We start from the raw sequence: 21356 nt of genomic DNA on the forward strand, positions 1-21356 counted from the left end.
GATAATAGAGATGTGCAGTTAGCATACAGCTGATAATAGGTATCCTTTGCTTGCTGGGAACTGGATAAGGAATTGTATTGGTTGGATAAAAGAAATATTTAGATTGCCTAAGGGTGATGCTGGTCTCTCTACACATACCTTGTTGGTGGCATCATTTTTATGCAAAAAAAAAAAGTTGACCATTTCTCTTCTAGTGGTATTAATTTTTTTTCAACTACAGATCTTTAATTATTCAGTATGCATTTTGCTATGCAAACCATAGGAAAATCAGATATGCTTTAAAGGGAGGATTCTTAACCTCGATCTATGAACTTAAAAATGATAATTAGGTAAAATTTATTTTCTTTTTAATATTTTTCATTTATTTTTATGCATTTAAAAATATGGTAAGAAATTCTTAGGGCTATGAAATTGTGAGCTTATAGAGAACTGGGACGATTTTTTGTCTTTTTTTCTCCAACACTTTGTAGTGTCTGGACACATAGAAGACACTTAATGCTAGTTGATTTACCAGACTGTTCATTTTCCAAAAGCTCAAATCTGACCATGTCATTGCTCTATTCAATAAACTCTAGTGGATTAATAGTACTTTAGGAATTAAATATGAACTCCTCTGTTTGGCATTTGTAGAATTTTACAATGTAGCATCAACCTTAGATAGAATGTTTACTGTTTGAAATCAGGAACTGTATTAACATTTTTTATATCCCTAGCTACTAATAGAATGCTATACACATGATTGGCATTTAATAAATACTTATGATTTTATTCTAATCAATCAGTAACACGTATATTATAGTTTGTGTGTATATATATATAATATATATATTAAAAATTGGAATATTTTCCTTTTTTTGCAATAGGATTAACTTCATTTAAGTACAAAAAAAGAATAGCTAATTCCCTACTTACATTAGCTTAGAGTTCAGCCTTTACTTCTTTTTTTCAACTGCCCCTTACCTTTAGCCTCCTAAAATTCTACTCCTTTTTAAAAGGGATAAGCTCATATTTTATTTTTTCTTTGAAAATGCAGAAAATACTTTTGCCTTTTCAAATATAGCATAACACTTTGTGCTCTTTTGCTGGCCTTATAAAGATTTATATTACACTGATTTCTACATGTTGTATTCTCCTACTAGATTTTTAAGTTCCATGCACACATAATAGGTACTTGGTTACTATTTGTTAATTTTAATTATGCAAAGTTACACAAGAGATGACCATTGCCTCAGCTCTTAAAAGAGATTGTCTTCCAGTTGAGAAACTGATGACATGTAATATGAGGTTTATTGTATAAAATACCATATCAACAGGTAGAAATTAACATAGTGTTGTTAAAGAAGCATTCAAGAAATGCACAGTAAAAGTTTTGTCATTTGAGAGGATTTACCAGAGATGAATTTTCAACTGAATTTTGAAGAAGATGATGAGTTTAGTGTATTTTTAAATATGCATATGTTTTCAAAAAGGTTAGAACACAGCTTTAGTTGATTTAGGTCCTTAGAAAAAAATGATATGTGAACTATTCTGATTTGATATAGGAACACAAGGTGCTTTTGACTGGTACGCCACTTCAGAATACAGTTGAAGAACTATTCAGTCTTCTTCATTTCCTTGAACCCTTACGATTTCCCTCTGAAACTACTTTTATGCAAGAATTTGGGGATCTTAAAACAGAAGAACAGGTAATTTCTATGTGAGGCCATCAAATTTCTTTTTATTTTTGTTCTTATTTTTATGTTAATATCCATTACAACAGTTTAATATTTTCTGCAGGTGCAAAAGCTTCAAGCCATTTTAAAACCAATGATGTTGAGAAGATTAAAAGAAGATGTAGAAAAGAAGTTGGCCCCTAAAGAGGAAACCATAATTGAAGTAGAACTTACTAACATTCAGAAGAAATATTACCGGGCTATTTTAGAAAAAAATTTTGCATTTTTATCCAAAGGAGCTGGACAAGCTAATGTACCTAATTTAGTTAACACTATGATGGAACTCAGAAAATGCTGTAATCATCCCTATCTTATCAAAGGTATTTTCAATAGAATTACAAACTGTAATACATTGTCAGGTCTTTTACCATATACTTTATTTTTCTGCCCTCTGTGTATTCAAATTTCATATACAATTTATGTGTTCATTAGATGGATTAAGAGCACAGGCCATGATACCTTTCCTTGACTACATAAACAAGCATCAGTCTAGACAATGTGTATTTTTTATAGTCAGGAGTTAAATGTACTATATGTTGATCATATGTGCTTATATTTATTTTACAGGTGCTGAGGAAAAAATACTTGGAGAATTTAAAGAAACACATAACCCAGCTGCTCCTGACTTTCATCTTCAAGCAATGATCCAGTCTGCTGGCAAATTGGTCCTCATTGATAAGCTTCTTCCAAAAATGAAAGCAGGTGGGCATAAAGTGCTCATCTTCTCTCAGATGGTGCGCTGCCTAGACATTTTAGAGGACTATCTTATACATAAGAGGTAAGGGAAGTTGCATTCCATAGAAAAAAAACTTGTGAATAATCTCCATGCTCTTTAATTTTGTTTTTTTCCACCACTGTACTATCATATAGGTTTGTTCTTTGCCTAGGATAAGAAACAATTATATTGGTGACCAATAAACAAGAATTTATTATATATTCTCAGTGCCAGGCAAGGCACTGAATTTGGTTCTGGGGATACAAAAACAAAAAATAAAAATAAACTCTTTGCTTTCAAGGAATTTACAATCTATCAGAAGAGATTACATGTGTACATTTAAGTATATACAGAATAAATACAAAATAAGTACAGAATAGTTAAAAAGGGAGAATACTAGCAATTACAGAGAACTAAAAAGACCTTCTAGAGAAAAGAGGACTTTTCTTGAATAGTAGAGGTTATTCTGTGGAACAAAAGTGAAGACAGAATTCTTTCCAGCAGTAGGAGGTAACCAATACAAAAATATGAAAACAGAAAATGTAGTACTTTGTGGAATAGAGAGAAAGCCAGTTGGGTTAGACCACGAAGAATGGAGAAGAAATCATTTATAATGAGGGTAGAAGGAATGGTTGTAGCCAAGTTGTCAAGTCCTTTAGTAGCCAAACTGGAGGAGCCAGTGCTCTAGAAGTTGATTGAATAGGAGAATGGCACTATGCTTTATTAAGTAAAATTACTTTAGCAATTGTTCAGAGAATGGAAAAGAACTTGGAAAGCTATAAGACAGGGAAATCAATGAGGAAACCATTGCTATATTGTAAGCAAGTAATGATGATTTTCTAAATTCAGATATTTTTGCGGTAGTCTTAACTGAAATGAGAGAGATGTTGTAAAAGTAAAAGTGGCAAGATTTGGCAACTGATTAATGTCTGTTTAATATTAGAATGAGAAAGATGGAAAAATTAAGAATAATGCAGAGCTTATAAACCTGTGAGTCTGAATGCATAGTGGTTCTATAGAAGCAAACTAATATCTCTACACACAATAATCTCTCTCTCTTTTTTTTTATTATAGCTTTTTTTATTTACAAGTTATATGCATGGGTAATTTTACAGCATTGACAATTGCCAAACCTTTTGTTTCAATTTTTCCCCTCCTTCCCCCATCCCTTCCCCCTGATGGCAAGTTGACCAATACACGTTAAGTATATTAAAGCATAAATTAAGTACAATATAAGCATACATGTCCTAACAGTTATTTTGCTGTACAAAAAGAATCAGAGTTTGAAATAGTATACTATTAGCCTGTGAAGGAAATCAAAAATACCAGCGGACAAAAATATAGGGATTGGGAATTCTATGTAATGGTTCATAGTTATCTCCCAGAGTTCTTTCGCGGACACCATCTCTCTTTTAGAAATTTTTCTTAATATCTTAAGTCTGAATCATTTGAATTAATCTGAATCAAAAGACATATAAGTTTTACTTTAACTGTATTGAAACAGTGCTATGCACTTATACACTACATAAACTTCCTCCTTACCCCATTGCACACCCTTACAAATATGTAATCATATTCTTTAAAGAAAATGGGTAAAATGTTCAGCTAGAAATGTTTTTTCTTTTGGTAGAATTTGGGAGGTAACTGGACAAGGCTCTGGGGCTCTAGAGATCAGCTTCTCGTGCTTTTGTGACTCTACTCTTTAAAAATTTACACCATCATTGACTGAGAATCTTCCCCAACTTACTTATTATTGTGAAGAGCAACACTTTTCTTCCAAGACCCTCTAGCTCACAGTGTTATCACAAGTGATAACACTGGCCTCCTTGGACTTCTCCTCACTATCAGCTCTCATATCCAATATTTGCTAAGGCTTATCCATTTTACCTTTGCACCACATCTCAAGTATGCCCTCTCTTTCTCCTCTGACTCTGCGTCCACTGTAGTACAGGGCACATCACTTCACACCTGTATATTGAAATATCCTGTTAGTTGGTCTGCCTGCTACAAATCTCTCCCTACTCTAGTCCATGCTTTCCCAAAGCATGGATCTCATCATGTCACCCCCACTTCCCTACTCAATAAGCTCTAATGCCTCCTTATTGTCAGTAAGATCAAAAAAAATCCTCTGTTTAGAATTTAAAACCCTTCATAACCAATTCCTCTGTATCCCACACATTTCTGGTCTTCTTACACCTTATCTCCCTAATCATATTATTCAGTTCAGTGGCACTGGATTCCTTCCTGCCTTTTGGACAATTCACTCTATCTCTTGGCGCTAGGCATTTTTTCTGCCTGTACCACATGCCTGCAATGCTATCCTTCCTCATCTTCACCTACTAGATTCCTTGGAATTATAAGATGACTTTCTCACCTCCTCTTCATTCTAGAACTTTACCTCTTAATTATTTCCTATTTTTCTTATAAGTAATTTGTTTTTTCTGTATTTGTTTGCTTTTTGTCCCTATTATATTGTGAGCTTCTTTAGGGAAAAGAATATCTTTTGCCTCTTTTTGTATCTTAGTACCTGTACTTTAGTACCTGACACATAGCAGACATTTAGTAAATATTGATTTATTGATTCCAAACTTCTTTATTATCTAAGATATCATCATCTTCCCAGTTCCCTAGGCTTCCAATCCAGGTGTCATTCTTGACATCTATCTATCTCTCTGCTTCCATATGCAGTCTTGTCAAAATCTGTGAATTTCAGTGTGCTACATCTCTCAAAATTCTTTCCCTTCTCCCCTCTAATAACTAGCATCACTCCAGGGCAGATCTTATCACATCATATCTGGATTATTGCAATAGCTTACTTTTTGGTCTATATATTACCAATATCTCCCCACTCCATGGAGTTAAACCTCCGTTCAGCCACAAAGTGATTTTCCAAAAACTCCATCTGAGCATATCACCCTCCTGGCTTTAATAAATTCCAGTGGTTCCCTATCAAGCATCTTTACTTTTCCAACCTTTTGATTTCTTATATCCCACTAACATATTCTTCAATCTAGTAACTGGTCTTCTCAGTCTTCCTCATTCTCAGCTCCAGGTATGTTTACTGGCTCTTCCTCATGCCTGAAATGTTCTCCATCTTCATCTTCACCTTCTGGTTTCCTTTGAGTCTCTGCTAAAGTACTAACTTCTAGAGAAAGCTTTTTTCCTCATTCCCTCTTAATTCTACTCTCTTCCCTCTGTTAATCATTTCCTACTGTCCTGTATATAGCTTGTTTTTACATAGTTGTTGCAACTATGTCTTTTGCCTTTCTTTGTGCTTAGTACAGTGCCTGGCATATGGTAGACACTTTAATAAATGCTTATGACTGTTGACAACATATTCTATTCTACTCTTAAGAAATAGACTATTGAATTATTTTACAATTCTATTATAATCCCAGTAACTAAGTTTCTCTGGAGAATTTCCTCTAGAGTAAGGAGTCAACAAATTACAATAAATGAGCCATACATATTTTAAAATGTAAAAAACCATTCTGGCCAACCCTACAAAAAATAGGTGTAAGCCCTCCAGCTAAAGTTTTTTAGACCTTGTTATTGTTTGCTTGCATTTTTGTTTTCTCTTCTCAAGTTATTTTTATCTTTTTTCTAAATCCAATCTTTCTTGTGTACTACCTGCCATCTAGGGGAGGGGGTGGAGAGGAGGGGAAAAGTTGAAACAGAAGTTTTTGCAAGGGTCAATGTTGAAAAATTATCCATGCATATGTTTTGTATATAAAAAGCTATAATAATAAAAAAAATTGATGGGGAAAAAAAAGTTTTAGACCTATACTTTGCAGCATCCAACCCTTTTGTCCTCTTTCTCCATCAATGCTTTCTTCATGCTATTTCTACCAAGAAAAAGAAATCATAGCAAGGACCTTCTCTCTTATAACTCCTTTGTTGTTTCACATAAGGATGATACTAGTTTCTTTCTGAGATTGAGAGTTATATCGCTTTTAGAATTGAAGAGAGAAATAGCCAGAAGCCCCTTACTATTCTCTAGGGGACCTCATTGATTTTTATTTAAAAAAAAACTTACAATGGTGCTATAATTGAATATATCAGTTTTGGAGAATAATTCAGCTATAGCAGAACCAGGTCAAGAACTTACTTATGTCTGCAGTTCCTCATCAAGGCTCAGGTGTGTAAGAATGACCAGCTGAAAGATCATAGTTTTAAGATCCTGTGGTTTACTCTAATATGACATTTCCTTGAAATGAGTTTCTAAAAAATACTCTGCTCCTTGTCACAGATTTTAAAACCTTGCAGCTTATCTAGTGTAACCATTTGAAGTACTCTCCTTAACTTGTACTACTATACTTATGTAATAAAGTAAAAAGAACCATGCTGTCTCATCTTGAAGTCTGTCATTTAACCAGAGGATGAACCCTGACAATTCAGCCTAAAACAAAAATAATCTTATTGAAAAGTCAAATTCAAAATCCTAATCACATCCGGACTGCATCTGTTTAGATGTTACTTGATGCTCCTTCTCTAAATTTCCCTCTCCATTTAAGAGATTACAAAACCATCCTAGCTGCCTTTTTCCTTACCTCAGAATTTAGGGGACTTTAAAGTGACCAAACTCAATATACCACACCACAATATCCTTTGGTAGTAGAAAATAGGAATCCTCTAGTGGCTCCATACAACCAAGAAGGATTTTTTATTTTGGGGCAATGGTAGAACATTTGATTTCTTATTTTAGACCTATTCTCCAGTGTGATCTGACCAGACTGTACTAGTGCCCTACCTTAAGGATACACAAATGGAAACTGTCATGTTATGAAGCCAGCTTTTTACCTCACATAAAAATTTTAAAAGACAATAAATTTTAAGTTAATATATTAAGCACTCATATAGTAAAATAATTGAGCTTGCAACTTATTAAGCAAATAGGTAGTCTATTCCCCCCCTTAAGTGACATTGAATGGATTTTTTTAAAAAGAAGATTTTGTGATATAATGTATTTGAGCTCTAATAAAAATAAGATGCATTAATAAATAATCATTTGGAACATCCAACTTTTTTTTTAAAAAACACATTTCTAGAAATGACATTCTTATTGTATGGATAAGACTTTAAGATGAAATAGAACTAATGCCTAATTATTAGTGAAAGATACTTTGAACCCAGTAGAAGAAAGAAATGTCATAGACATACATCTTAAGACTATTGGGATGTTTGGATGTTGTTTTTATTAATAGGATAATATTTATAAAGTTCTTTTCAAATCTTATAATGCTATAAATGCTAACCTTTATTATTATTTTGAAATTTGCAACTTTTGATTAAGTAATTGAATATTTGATATGAAAAGGAAAGAGAAATTCAAAGAAAGTTAATGCTTGATGCAGAAATCAAATATAATTCAACTCATCTTTCCTTTCTTTGTTTACAATGTAGCTAGTATACAGTCACATTTTTAAATTTTCATTAAAATATGCAATAAGAGCTAGTTGGTGCAGTGGATAGAGCACTGGCCCTGAAGTCAAGAGAACCTGAGTTCAAATATGGCCTCAGATACTTAACACTTCCTAGCTATGTGACCCTGGGCAAGTCATTTAATTTCAATTGTCTCAGCAGCAAAAAAAAAAAAAGCCATAATAGGTATTTTAAAAATTGTGTTGAAAAGGATTTCTCAATGTGTACTATCTTAGAATCAGAACAGCAAAGTGCAGTTACTGTGCATCACATGCTAATTAATAGACCTGTGGTTTGGTTACCTGGACCACAAAAAAAGTATTTACTCTTGACATTTCACCTGTACATCTAAATTACTAACTCAGTTACAAGCTCTAGAAGGCACAGACCAATTGATTTAAAATGTTTGATGTCCCTTTAGTGAAATAGTTCATATAACAATTACTCAATATTGGTGGTAGTGATGGGATGTTCATAGATTGAATTTTGTATACTCTCTGAATTTTATTCAGTAGATATTTATTAATTTGCTTTTATGTAGAAGGTACTATTATAAGTGCTATGGAAATAGCCATGTAAGAACTCCCAATCTAAAGGGAAACATAATTATACATAGGTTTGAATAGGAAAACAGAATTATATTGATTAAGCTTATTTTCATTTTCTTTATGTTATTCTTCCTGAATTTGTTGTACTTGTACCTGATAGGTATCTATATGAGCGAATTGATGGAAGAGTCCGAGGAAATCTTCGACAGGCTGCCATAGACCGGTTTAGTAAACCTGATTCAGACAGATTTGTATTTCTTTTGTGCACTCGAGCTGGTGGGCTGGGCATTAATTTAACTGCAGCTGATACATGCATCATTTTTGATTCTGACTGGAATCCTCAAAATGACCTCCAGGTAAATTCCATGATGAAGATGATTAAAGATTTTAAAACACAAGATAACATGTGTGAAATTTTTATCTCTTTTATTGCTCTTAGTTTCAACACATAAACTTCTCTGTATTTTTTTAATTTTGAGAATTGAATTATTTGTATTTAATAATGGTGACATTTAAATTATTTTTCCTACTTGACTATCTGATCAAAATATATTTTCAAAATTGAAAGGTAGTCCTGTGACCTGATTAACTGATTTTTTTAGTTTCTGTGGTACACAGGTACAAAATTCTTAAAAACTTTAAACTTTGTTGATTCGAATTATTTTCTCTGACTCTAGATGGGATCTTCCTGGGTTAGGGCTCATCTTTAATACTAGTAGAACTTTTTTTTTTTTTTAATAGCCTTTTATTTACAGGTTACATGTATGGATAACTTTACAGCATTGACAATTGCCAAACCTCTTGTTCCAATTTTTCTTCTCCTTCCCCCTACCCTCTCCCCCAGATAGTAGGATGACCAGTAAATGTTAAATATATTAAAATATACATTAGATTAAGTAGAACTTCTAAGAAAAATTGTGTGCATTCGAGTGGATCCAAGATGACAGAGTAAAGGCAGGAAACATTGTGACTGGATAGTAATTACTTTTTTGGGAAGGGACCAGAAAGAAGTACTCGGTGAATTAATAATAGGATATGGTTTTTTGAGGCAGTAGACCAAAATCAGGAAGCATCATTTGTAGCCTTGGGTCAAGCTGAAAGGTCCAGTACCACAAAGAACACTTCCCATTTCATCAGAGAGTTCAAAACATTTTGCAGCATTCAACTTGTGTGTACATAAGTGCTTTCTGGCTCCCCACTTGCTTTCTTAGTTTTCTGTGAATTAACTTTATTTGAACAGCCTTGTCATCTTGGAATAGCATTTCCTTCTACCCTCTTTATTCAAAATTGGAGGTCATTCAACAGGGCAGACTATTAGCACTTTAAACATCAAGCTTGTCTCCATCAGTGTTTTGGGTTGAAGATTGTAAGGGATCGCTTCTGCTCCTCCTTCAGGCTCCTCATAGAGGGCTGATTGTGTGGTGCTAGCTCTGTTTGCATCTGGAGCTCCAGAGAGCTCAAGACTTCCCAGTCTTCATTTGGTTTCGAGTATACTAAAAGCAGAATATAATGTGCACAAACTGTTTTTTGCCAAAAGATGGAAAATTGAAAACATTTATAGAGGATATTAGAAAAAGACTTTCTGGAAATGTAAAGAGAAGTAGACTAGAGTATAGAAAATAAAAAAGGTTGAAAGATACATGTATAGAACTAGATACCAGACAAAAAGCACACTAAAAAAATTTTTTTACATTGTGTTAGACTTGTTGAGACTATAATATAATATTTATTATAATATTATATATAATAATAGTAATAGTTTATTTACAATTTAAATTGTAAATTTACTTTTAATTTAAGTAATTAAATTACTTAATTTAACTTAAGGCACATGTAATTACAAATATACCCTATTTAAGATTAATTTAGAAATAAGATCAACTCAATTATTTTAATTTAGGGTAATAGGATTATGGAATACCTGAGTTGATAGATGATTTAAAAATTACTCATATTTGATATGAGTACTTAATACTTAAATACTTAAAATACTTAAAACAAATTATTTACTTTGGAAAATGATTGTATTAGATGTTGAAACAAAGTAAAGAAGTCACACTGAAAACCTGATCTGGAAAAATATTCAGTATTTTTATCCATTCCCACTAAGAATAGGATTAAATCTTCTCTCTGTGGTTTATAATTTGCTTACCTTTACACCATCTCTGGGGTGAGACTAAAAATGAAGATTCCATACAGCTTTTTTAAATACAGGCAGATGAAGTTAAACTTTAATAAATTAAATAGTTAAGTGTTAACTTTAATCTGAAAAGCAATATGTATGGCTATATTTGTTCAAGAATAATGAAGAATTAACTAGTGATTTGGAGAAGATATTGTAAACTTTTTTAATTTTTCTGGTCTTTTTTTTTTTTTTTTTTTTTTTTTTTTTTTTTTTTTTTTTTTTTTTTTTTTTTTTTTTTTTTTTTTGCCTTCTTTCCTGAATTCTATATAATCACAGAGGATGAGCCTTATAGTGAATAAATTACATATAAATTTACCATCATTTAGAAATCTTTTTCATTCTTTACAAAAGTTAACTTGTTACTTACTCAGATTAAACCAGATCTTTCCCCTCCCTAATATACATAGAGCTTAGTTGAAATACATTAAAATGATGACTGATAAGTGGCCATTAGGAAATTAAAAGATTTTAGGCAGAAATTATTTAAGATCATGGGAAGATTCTTTATAGCTTTTGAGAGGCCATCAACAAAAATCTTTTATTCATAATTTTTTATATACACAATACAAATTTGTAATTTGTTAAGATACTAATTTCTATTTATTTTACTGATAAGAGGACTTCAAAGATTATATATAGTGTGTATAATTCAATTTAAAATTTGGTTTATTGTTATATAATATATGTTTCTCATTTTAGATATCTAATTGACTAAATAATGAATTAAAATTGAAATCATTTTCCAGATTATCTGAAATAACTTTCTATCCAAAACTTCTCTTTGCGCAAAATATCTTTCATTGTTAAAGATATTCCTTGAATCTAACTTTAGTTTTTTTTATTTTTCCTTTACTCCAAGGCTCAAGCTCGATGTCACAGGATTGGTCAAAACAAAGCAGTCAAAGTCTACAGATTAATAACTCGTAACTCATATGAGAGAGAGATGTTTGACCGAGCAAGCCTAAAATTGGGTCTAGATAAGGCTGTGTTACAGAGCATGAGTGGAAGAGAAAATAGTGTTGGCGGTGTATGTAAATTTCCAACTTCTCTTGTTTCAGTGGATTTATTTCAGTAGTTTGTTAGAACATATAAAAATGACTTATTTTTAATATCATTTGCTATTATAGCATACTAGACACTGATTTAAATTCTTCATAATAGAAGAAACAAATTTCTACCATTGTTGCCAAAATATTGCAAAATTTTAACCTCACTTCAATTAATAATGTTTAAACTCTGCATGATTGTAGTGCTTATAAACTATAAAAATCTCATCTTGACTAAGGAATTTAGTACCACATTTTCAAATCTTTTACATTACTATATGATCAATGGTATAAGAATTAGGTGATTTATGTAGTTATCTTTATCTTTAATTACTTTTATCTAATATCTTTTTTCTTTTCAATTACTCTGTTAGAGCGTAATTTTAAATTATTCAAGCAGAGTATTTCAGATGTATAACAGTGACTGTTAACATGAAAGTTCTTTGAAAATAAAAAGTTCATTTACCATTAAAATATTCTCTCATAAGAAATACGTTGCACATTTTGGAAAGTACATCTTATATCCTAACCCATGGGATTTAAGATTGCCTTCCTTTGTTTATTTTGGCACAACCAGGGATATTATCTAAATTGTGTGGCTTTTTTTAAATCTTATGTTCACTCAGAGAAAAAAAGGAATATGTGTGTGTGTGTGTGTGTGTTTGTGTGTGTTTTATCTATAGATTCAGCAACTGTCCAAAAAGGAAATAGAAGATCTACTTCGAAGGGGTGCATATGGTGCCATTATGGATGAAGAAGATGAGGGTTCTAAATTCTGTGAAGAGGATATTGATCAGATTTTACAGCGTCGCACAAAAACAATCACAATTGAATCAGAAGGAAGAGGTTCAACATTTGCTAAGGTAGTGGTGAAAACTATTTTATAAAGATGTTGTCTAATAAAACTTTTTTGTTAAGTTTTTGTTCATTTATCTTTGTTGCTACAAAAGTTGCTCAGATCGGCTACTTAACACTTAAATACTTGCCCAAAGGAATTATTTGGTAATAAACTTTCTTTTTTCATATACTTGACATTTGAAAATTGATATGTTTGGTATTTCTAGAAACTAATTTTTAAATAAAATCACTACTTATATGTGTTAAGATTACCTGTTGATATAAATATAATAGTTTTGAGGTTGATGTAATTCAGAAATTAAAATATTTATTAGTTGTATTGGGTAAGTAAAATATTGGTAATAATATGGCAAATTAATCTTAAGTAAATATATTACATTGTAGTTTTATATTGTAGTTCAGTAGTGCAGCAGGAGGAGTACCAGGCCTGGAGTCAGGAAAACTTAAAATTCAAATCCAGCTTTAGACACTTAGTTGCGGTATAACCCTAGGACCTTAACTTCAGTTTGCTTATCTGTAAAATGAGGGTTAATAATGGTACCTATCTCCCAGATGTGTTATAAGGATATAATGCTATCATAATTGTAAAGCACTTAGCACAGTATCTAGCACATAGTAGATGTGTTACATAAGTGTGAGCTATTATTGTGATGGTAGTGATGGTTTCTTTAAATTGCAAAACCTTAGCTTAATATCTTAAAGTATAACTAGCTTTCCAAATCTCATATTCTGAAAAAATATATAAACTAGTGATATTTCCCTTGCATGGTTGTCACCTGGCTCCTACTTTTGTAGATAGCTGGTCTAGTTATTGGAATCTCAGCTTCACTCATAACTGGTTCTGAATATCCTGAGTTGTGAAACCTGAGCAAGCTATGTCCCTTCTGTGAGCTTCAGTGTTTTCATCTGCCAAATAGTAACATTTGTATAGTACAACCTGTCCACAGAGTTGTGAGGAAAGTTTGTAAAGTAAATTCTGTGTAAATATGCATCATCATTATTATTTTATATCATTGAGTTCCATTGTTTATAACCTTTCCCTTTCCTTTCTTCCTTTATTTTCATTACCTTCTCTTCAAAAGATCTCTGGGTACAATGCTCTTCATTCCTCCCCAGATTCCTCCTTGATCCTTCTAGTCTCCATGATGGAGGAAGTACAGCTACTGTACCATATCAGTATCATTAGTCCAAGTTATTGAAGTTTTCTTGACTCTTAATATCCTCTCAGAAAATTATTTTTGTTGTATTTCTCTCTTTTCCCACCCCAGCTCTATGTACATACACTATTCAAAAGCTATATCACATTTTCCACATTTGAGGTGGGAACAAAAGGTGAGCAGTTTAAAATTTGTTATTTCATTGTTGTAGGGGATGTCTCTTCTGCAGAAACTCTTCCCTGAATACAAATCAACCACTTTTCTGTCACTTGTGCTCTTAGTGAGTTTTTGGGGTACTAAGAAGTTAAATTACTTTCTTGTTCTCCCACTATTATTATTTGTTTAAAGCAGGACTTGGACTTATTTTTTTGTGACTCCCTGTCAGCCTTTTTATCTCTGTGTGCTGTAATAAGATTATGTATTCTTTGAAATTTTCATCTTTATTAAGCTTTTGCTATGTGCCAGGAATTATGCTCAATGATAGAGATACAAAGGCAAAAGTGACTGAAATACTCCCTGCCTTCAAATTATTTTTGTTCTAACAAGATAGACATGTACATAAGCTTTAGTCTTAAAACTAATTATTATAATTAAAAGTATATCTTATTATATCCTATATGCTAGGATTTATAGCTGGAAGGGACAAGAGAGATCAGCAGATGTGGTCATTTCATATATAAAGATGAGAAAACTAAAGTTCAAGGTTTCACAAATTTCATCTAATCATAATATATTCTTATTATAATTATAAGATAAAATTATATATGGTATTTAAAGCATTTGATTTTATTACTATGCATGATTCCATATTATACTTGCTTAAATGACAAAATGATTCAAGTATACTAAAGAATATTCTGACTATGACGAGGTTGGTAGATGTCAATACTTAAACATTTGAATAATTATTTTCTTTTAAAACTTTTTGGTAAAATGCTTAAATACAAAGCCACAGGTTATGAGTTGTAATTTCTGCTCCTTGCTCCAAGATTCAACTCTCTTGTAAATAACTTCAGGGAAAAAATAATTTAAATATAAGAAAAAAGAAAAAAATTCTGTATATAAGAGGAGAATTGAATCTAGGAATAATTGTGGATAAACTTTTCACTGGCAGTAAGGAAAACTAGAATTCAGTTGACTGCCCTGATGTAATTTGTACATCTCCTCCTTCCCCCACTCCCTACCCTGCCAAGAATTATTCATATAATAGGGACTTAGAAAAAAAATTGACTAATTAAAATCATCTTTGCCTCTGGGTGTGGTTCCTGCTGAATTAATCTCTGAAGTTAAATGCTTTTTTTAATCTCTAGAAGGAATATATACCTAACTCTGAGCAGAAGTTATTTTTTCGAAGATGGGGAAATAATTTTTAAAAGATATTTTCAACTTCGATACTTGTATCTTCACTGACTAAAATTTAAGTATGCATATATGAAAATCATAATGCTTTATAAAATAATAAACTATTTAGTCATGGTCCTTATCCCCTAAATATTTGACATCTAAAACCTATTGTTGAAAACTTCATTTATAACTGAATATCACCTACTTTGTTGTGATTTTTTTTTTTTTTTTTTTTTTGGTCCCTTAAAAATTTGTAAAAGCCAGTGTTTTTCTAAGGATGTGCAATCAGGAAATTTTTAAAAATAAGATTATTTTCCTACTTTTTAGTCTCTGGTGGGGAGGGAGGGGGAGCTTATAACCAGCTTAATTTAAAACAAAGCAAAACATGAAACAGTATCGGGCATGCTGCAGATTGCTTATTTGAAAGGGCCATTCTATGAAAACACATGGCCCGTACTATCTTTCTGCTACTTTCTGTTGTAGGAAGATGGATTTCACCATTTAAAAGTCTTCTCTTGCAAATAATAAAGGGATTTAATGATTGAAGGAATGCATTTAAAGAAATATGATTTATTGGGAGCTAGGATATTAGAATTTAACATTTGGAAGCAGTCGGTAAACCAGTACTTGATGACATCTTCCTCTTATCACAACAGGTATTTTAATTTCTGTAGGTTTTATCCATTGTTACAATCCTAGAGCATTTCTTGAATTTTTAAAATCAATATATGTGTCCGTTAATAAGATAATTCCCTGGAGTAGGTTAAAAGGCTTAAACTTGCTTAAATAAAAAATAAATTGATTGGTCCTCTCATGGTATACATGTCATCATAAATGAATTCATATAAAATCCATTTAATCTAAATTGAAAAATTGAGTTTATCGTGAGAAATTACTGTTTCATCTGACAGTCTTATATCTAGCAGCAGAATAAGAGAAATTAATTCTGGTGACATAAATGATTCAGGTTTTATGTGAGTGACCAGACGGCAATGTTTTAAAATTTTGATTGTTTTATTTGAACTATAGTGTTAACTGTCATGGTGGCTCTTCATGTTAAGTAGTCCCAAATCATTCAATTCAAATGATCATTAATAAGAACTGCTAAGACTTAAGTGAAATATAGCAATGAAAATTCAATATGAAAAGTTCAGTATGAAATAAAATCCCCTGGGATGTATTCAATACAAAGAAATGTACATTTTAAAATATCTAGCAGATAACTGATATGTATGTATCTTCCGACATTTAAATAAAAATTCATTTCAGAATCAAGAAAGTAAATAGTGTTGGACGTTGCTGTGCAAAATAAACCCAAGGAGAATTTTGGTTAAAATATATCTTGTAAAAGTTTCGTGTCAGTATTAATAGTTAAGGACTATTATGTATTTCAGGCGAGTTTTGTAGCTTCTGGAAACCGGACTGATATTTCCTTAGATGATCCCAACTTTTGGCAGAAATGGGCAAAGAAAGCAGAAATTGATATAGATGCCATCAGTGGCAGAGTAAGTATTCCCTTTCATCCAAAATGTTCATCTTTTTAGAGCACAGTGCCTTGAGATAATGTTTTTTATTACTTCAATGAATTTGTGCATAAATATTATGAAGAGTTTGTACAGATATTATGGAGATTAAGTTCTAACTTAATGCCTCACAGTAGTGTAGAAATAATCCTAACTTCTCAAAGGTTGTACTAGCAAAGTGTAAAGTAAGCTGTTAAGACTTTCATTGTTAATAAATATGCTATCCAAGAAATAACTTAGCTAAGTTAAGTGTGGCATATCAAGAATGTTTTAGGGTATTAATTTTTGAAAGAGCAAGGAGGCAGGACAGCATCTCATAAAGACCACTCGGTTAAAATCCTTAATATACAAGGTGTTATTACTTATCACTGATATAAAGCGGGGAAAGAACTAACAACTGGGAGGACCAAGGAAAGCTTCACAAAGGAGGTGGGTACCTGATCTAAGTCTTGAAAAAAGATAAGAATTCTGGGAAATGGAGGAAGAGAAAGTGCATTGGAAGCATGAGCGATGGCATATGGAAATACACAGAAGAAAGAGAGGTATATAAAGTGTGGGGGAAGACAACAGTATTGTATGTTGGAATATGGGGAGTAATATGAAATAAGAATAGAAAGGCAGTAGCCTGCTGAAGGTTTTGAACTAGGGACATTTCAGACATCTTTTAAAGGAAGATAATTTTGGCACCTGTATGTTGATTGGAGAGGAGAAAGCCAATTAGGGTGCTATCACAAGTGAGATAGATGATTAGCACTTGAACTAGGGTGGTAACCATATTAGCCAAAACAAAGAAAAGAGATGGAGTAGGAAGAGGGGAATGTGAAAGTTCTGTGTAACTCAGGCCTAGAGGAATTTCAGTCTAATTCTGTAGTGAAAAAATTATCCACACCAATATTTTTTTCCTTTTAAACTTGAAATACTAAAGTAAAATAATGGCTTCAGAATGATGACTTGTACGTTTAGATTCTGCTTCTGTTAGAGATTAGCATTGTATTTCCTGGGATAATGTAAAATGTGACATTCATCTTAGAAATTCATTTTTATTACCATAGGAAGTTCCTCCTAGGTTTGCAAACTCTCTGGTCAGCATCAGAATTACACAATCTATATGTGTCAAAAGCAGAACTTGACTTCTAATTTTCCTGGCTTCCAGGCCATCTTTCATTTGCTCAAAACTTTCATCTCATTCAGAAGCTATTCTTACTTATCTCATTACTATTATCTTGGAGATAGTTCTCCATGCTACTGTTGAAACCTTCCATTAATGAAACTGCAAGCAAGTATGAAAGGAGAAATAAAATTAGCCTAGAGAAGTTTTTTTTTCCCTCTCTTTCCTCCTTGGTTTTACTGTTAGCGTGAGGAAAGATGGGGGGTGAGGAGAAGAGGATAAAATTGAACTTATGAGACTTAAGAATTGCGAGCCATTTTTCATACTGTTTCATATGAATCTAATTGAGCTTTATCCAACTTATCCAACTTATAGATACTGGGTAAGTACTGCCTTTGGTCCAAAATAATTAATATCCACTGTGAATAATTCACAAATCTCTAAAATTTGAACATTTATATAAAAACTCTATTGTTGATAAATTACATGTAAAATTTTCTAAAGTAGGAAAAAATAAAGGGAACCTCAAATAATGTCTGTTTAATTTTATAGAACAGCTTAGTTATTGATACTCCAAGGATTAGAAAACAAACAAGACCCTTTAGTGCCACGAAAGATGAATTGGCTGAATTGTCTGAAGTTGAAAGTGAGGGAGATGATAAGCCCAAACTCCGGAGACCATGTGACCGTTCCAATGGCTATGGAAGGACAGAATGCTTTCGAGTGGAGAAAAATCTACTAGTTTATGGGTAAAATATTATTCTTTATGTCTATGATTATTACATATTTGCACTAGTATACTCTCTTTTGGATGCAGTCAATAAAATTTGTTTAAGCATCCAGGCTTAAGGTATTAATATCTGAATAGTGAATATCCTTAATATTATTTGAGTATATACAAGCTATATCCATAAAGTACAGCTATCTAATTCAGGTTGGCCCTGATATTTATTCAGTAATTCAAAGTAGAAAATTTATTATTCACAGTTTTAAATGGTAAAAGAAATTATGTCATAAACTCATGTCAAGAGGAGAAAGTTTTTTTCTGGCACATTGTAACTAAATTTTAATACAACGAACACATATTTGCATTTGTTTATAATTATTTGTTTATATGGTTTAGGACCATTTCAATTTGTTTTTTAATATACTTTAACAATATATTAACTTTTGGACCAGGTGGGGTCGATGGAGAGAGATTCTAGCTCATGGTCGGTTTAAAAGACAACTAAATGAACAAGATGTGGAGATCATTTGCCGAGCCCTTTTAGCATATTGCCTTGTTCACTACAGAGGAGATGAGAAGATTAAGGGTTTCATATGGGATCTCATTACTCCTACGGAGGATGGGCAAACAAGAGAATTGCAAAATCATCTGGGTAAAAATAATACCTTTTTAATATGACAAATTAAAACCAAAGCAGTTTTAAAAATAGAATTCTTCTACATGTGGCTTAATACCCCTCACCCCCCCAAAAATATGTAGGAGTTACTGAAGTCTTTTTTTATATACCATTTACTTACTGCAATCTTAGTATCTTTGTGCTTCAATTTCTGTATATTTTGAGAATTATTGTTCATCTTTCAACCAGTCTACAAGTTATTGTAAATAATTGATTATATAAATAAGGTAAATACTTTTGTCTTCAAATAAAATAATTAGAAATTTGACTTTCTGATCACAGAATATTAGTATTGAGTTATGAAATGATTTTGTAAGTTTTATTTAAAAAAGCAGTGTTCTATGCACTTAAACTTTGTTTATAAACTCTTAAAGAAAAATTAAACTTTATAGTTTTACCTCAGTAATCATAATTTCTTCTTATTTTGGGCAAATGTAGTGAAAAGAAGTTTTGTGATACTTTTAAGTTCTTCAAATACATAGTAAAAACAAAACATTCAGTTTCTTGAAACATTATTTCAGAAACAATAGAGTTTCTGTGCTGCCTTGAAAAACAGTGATATATTTCAAACTTGTTTATGAAGAACTTCCTTCAAATTGTCAAATATTATTATTTTCTCCTATAGTTACCATATATAAAGACTTAAGAATGGTTCCATGTCTATTTCATACTAATTTTTGCCCATAATAGGAAGTATTTTGAGTACAGAGATGTGATTTTTTTTTAATTTTGTATTCATAGTATATGTAAAGTATTTTCATAGTTCATAATGCTGTCATATTAAGTAACTAATGAGCTTTAGTTTAGAATGACCTTTTCAAATAAGCAATCTGCAGCATGCCTGATACTGTTTCATGTTTTGCTTTGCTGTAAATTAATAAGATTGATTGAATGAATTTGCAGAGTAAATGAATCTCTTGCAATCTAACAAGCCATAGTTGTTGATAAAATTGAAAGCTTTCAATTTAATCTATTTAAAAATATAAAGAATAACATTCAGGAAAAAGCTTACTAAAGTAAAATTAATTTAATTATTCAGTAGCTAATTACAATCTGAATACTATGCCAGCTTTCTTTTCTTATCTATTCAGTTGTCTGTGGTATTTCTTTAATACCTTACTTAGTATCTCTACCAAGATATCTGTACATTATTTATCCAAGATTACATTGATTCCATTTATTATGGTTTTGTCTATACAACTACCTGCCTAACAGTGGTCAGAAAACATATCACCAAAATGTTTATTTTATTTACAGCAACTCTTATAGATCATCAGTACAGGTATACAAGAGGTTGCCCTCTTTTTGCGTGGAAAGAGTACCCATATTGTTAAAACTGTGGATCCTTAAAATATTCAATTTTAGAAATAAGCACCTTGGAACGTAGCAGTGCTTCTTGTGAAGCTCACTGCAGTTAGTAGCCAGTGGTCTTAGGTAGGTGTGAGTATGTGAAGGGACTTAGAAAATTTTATGTTTCAAAACAAATGTTAACTGAGAAGGGGGGAAAAAAAGTCCTTTAATAAACCAAATAAAATTGCTGATGGCTTTTGAGGATATGAAGAGCTTTATTTATATTTGACATTTACGTTGAAATCCAAAAAATTAATAAGTACCGTAGGTTTTTTACCTACACTTGGTAGTGTACAACTTGAAAGATATATGACCTTTAATTCTAAATTTGTACTAGTCTAGGGAAGTATTAGATTAAAGTCTTAAGAACTGTCTCTTAAATTCTTGAACAAAGATTTCAAATATTTTCTTGAAATTTTTAAGCTGAAAAAAAATTTCAGATTATAACATTTGTATAAACTATCATTCACTCCACATTTTTTTCTCATTTTTTGTAGGTCTGTCAGCTCCTGTCCCCAGGGGCAGAAAAGGGAAGAAAGTGAAAACTCAAACAAGCACATTTGATATCCATAAAGCAGAATGGCTTCGAAAGTATAATCCTGAGCATCTACTACAAGATGAAGGCTATAAAAAACACATAAAACATCATTGTAATAAGTAGGTAGCATTCTTTTTTTAAACACCTTTTTTTGAAAATCTACTTTTTCTTTCTTCACAAATGAAATATTCCATAAATTAATATTCCATAGTGAAGAAGAAGCATGGCTTAGTGAATACATAGGGCTTGAATCGAAGGTTCTTTTCTCAACTTAGCAAGTGTTATCAGGCAAGTCACTGTACTTCTGTATATCTCTGTTTCCTCGTTTTTGAACAAGTACCCCTAATTTGTTTTATAATCTTAAAGGTAAAGCAATTATATACCTTAACATCCTAGTGATATGATATGGTATGGAAAGTCATTTAATTAAAAACAGTTATTACTAGTT

General features: G+C 31.8%; 1 protein-coding gene across 16 annotated transcripts in view; it reads left to right on the forward strand.

The window, feature by feature from the left end:
* CHD9 (chromodomain helicase DNA binding protein 9) overlaps positions 1 to 21356 on the forward strand; it is a 250227-nt gene that overhangs the window by 179778 nt on the left and 49093 nt on the right. For all 16 annotated transcript variants that reach the window (XM_031954497.1, XM_031954491.1, XM_031954498.1 and 13 more), the window contains 10 exons: positions 1542 to 1685; positions 1777 to 2032; positions 2280 to 2490; positions 8557 to 8752; positions 11441 to 11608; positions 12311 to 12490; positions 16381 to 16491; positions 18170 to 18366; positions 18797 to 18996; positions 20868 to 21027. In XM_031954497.1, the coding sequence (XP_031810357.1) occupies positions 1542 to 1685; positions 1777 to 2032; positions 2280 to 2490; positions 8557 to 8752; positions 11441 to 11608; positions 12311 to 12490; positions 16381 to 16491; positions 18170 to 18366; positions 18797 to 18996; positions 20868 to 21027 (1823 nt within the window). The remainder of the gene's footprint in view (positions 1 to 1541; positions 1686 to 1776; positions 2033 to 2279; positions 2491 to 8556; positions 8753 to 11440; positions 11609 to 12310; positions 12491 to 16380; positions 16492 to 18169; positions 18367 to 18796; positions 18997 to 20867; positions 21028 to 21356) is intronic.

The sequence above is a fragment of the Sarcophilus harrisii genome, chromosome 2 (genome assembly GCF_902635505.1).
Source record: "Sarcophilus harrisii chromosome 2, mSarHar1.11, whole genome shotgun sequence".
Taxonomy (NCBI): Eukaryota; Metazoa; Chordata; class Mammalia; order Dasyuromorphia; family Dasyuridae; genus Sarcophilus; species Sarcophilus harrisii.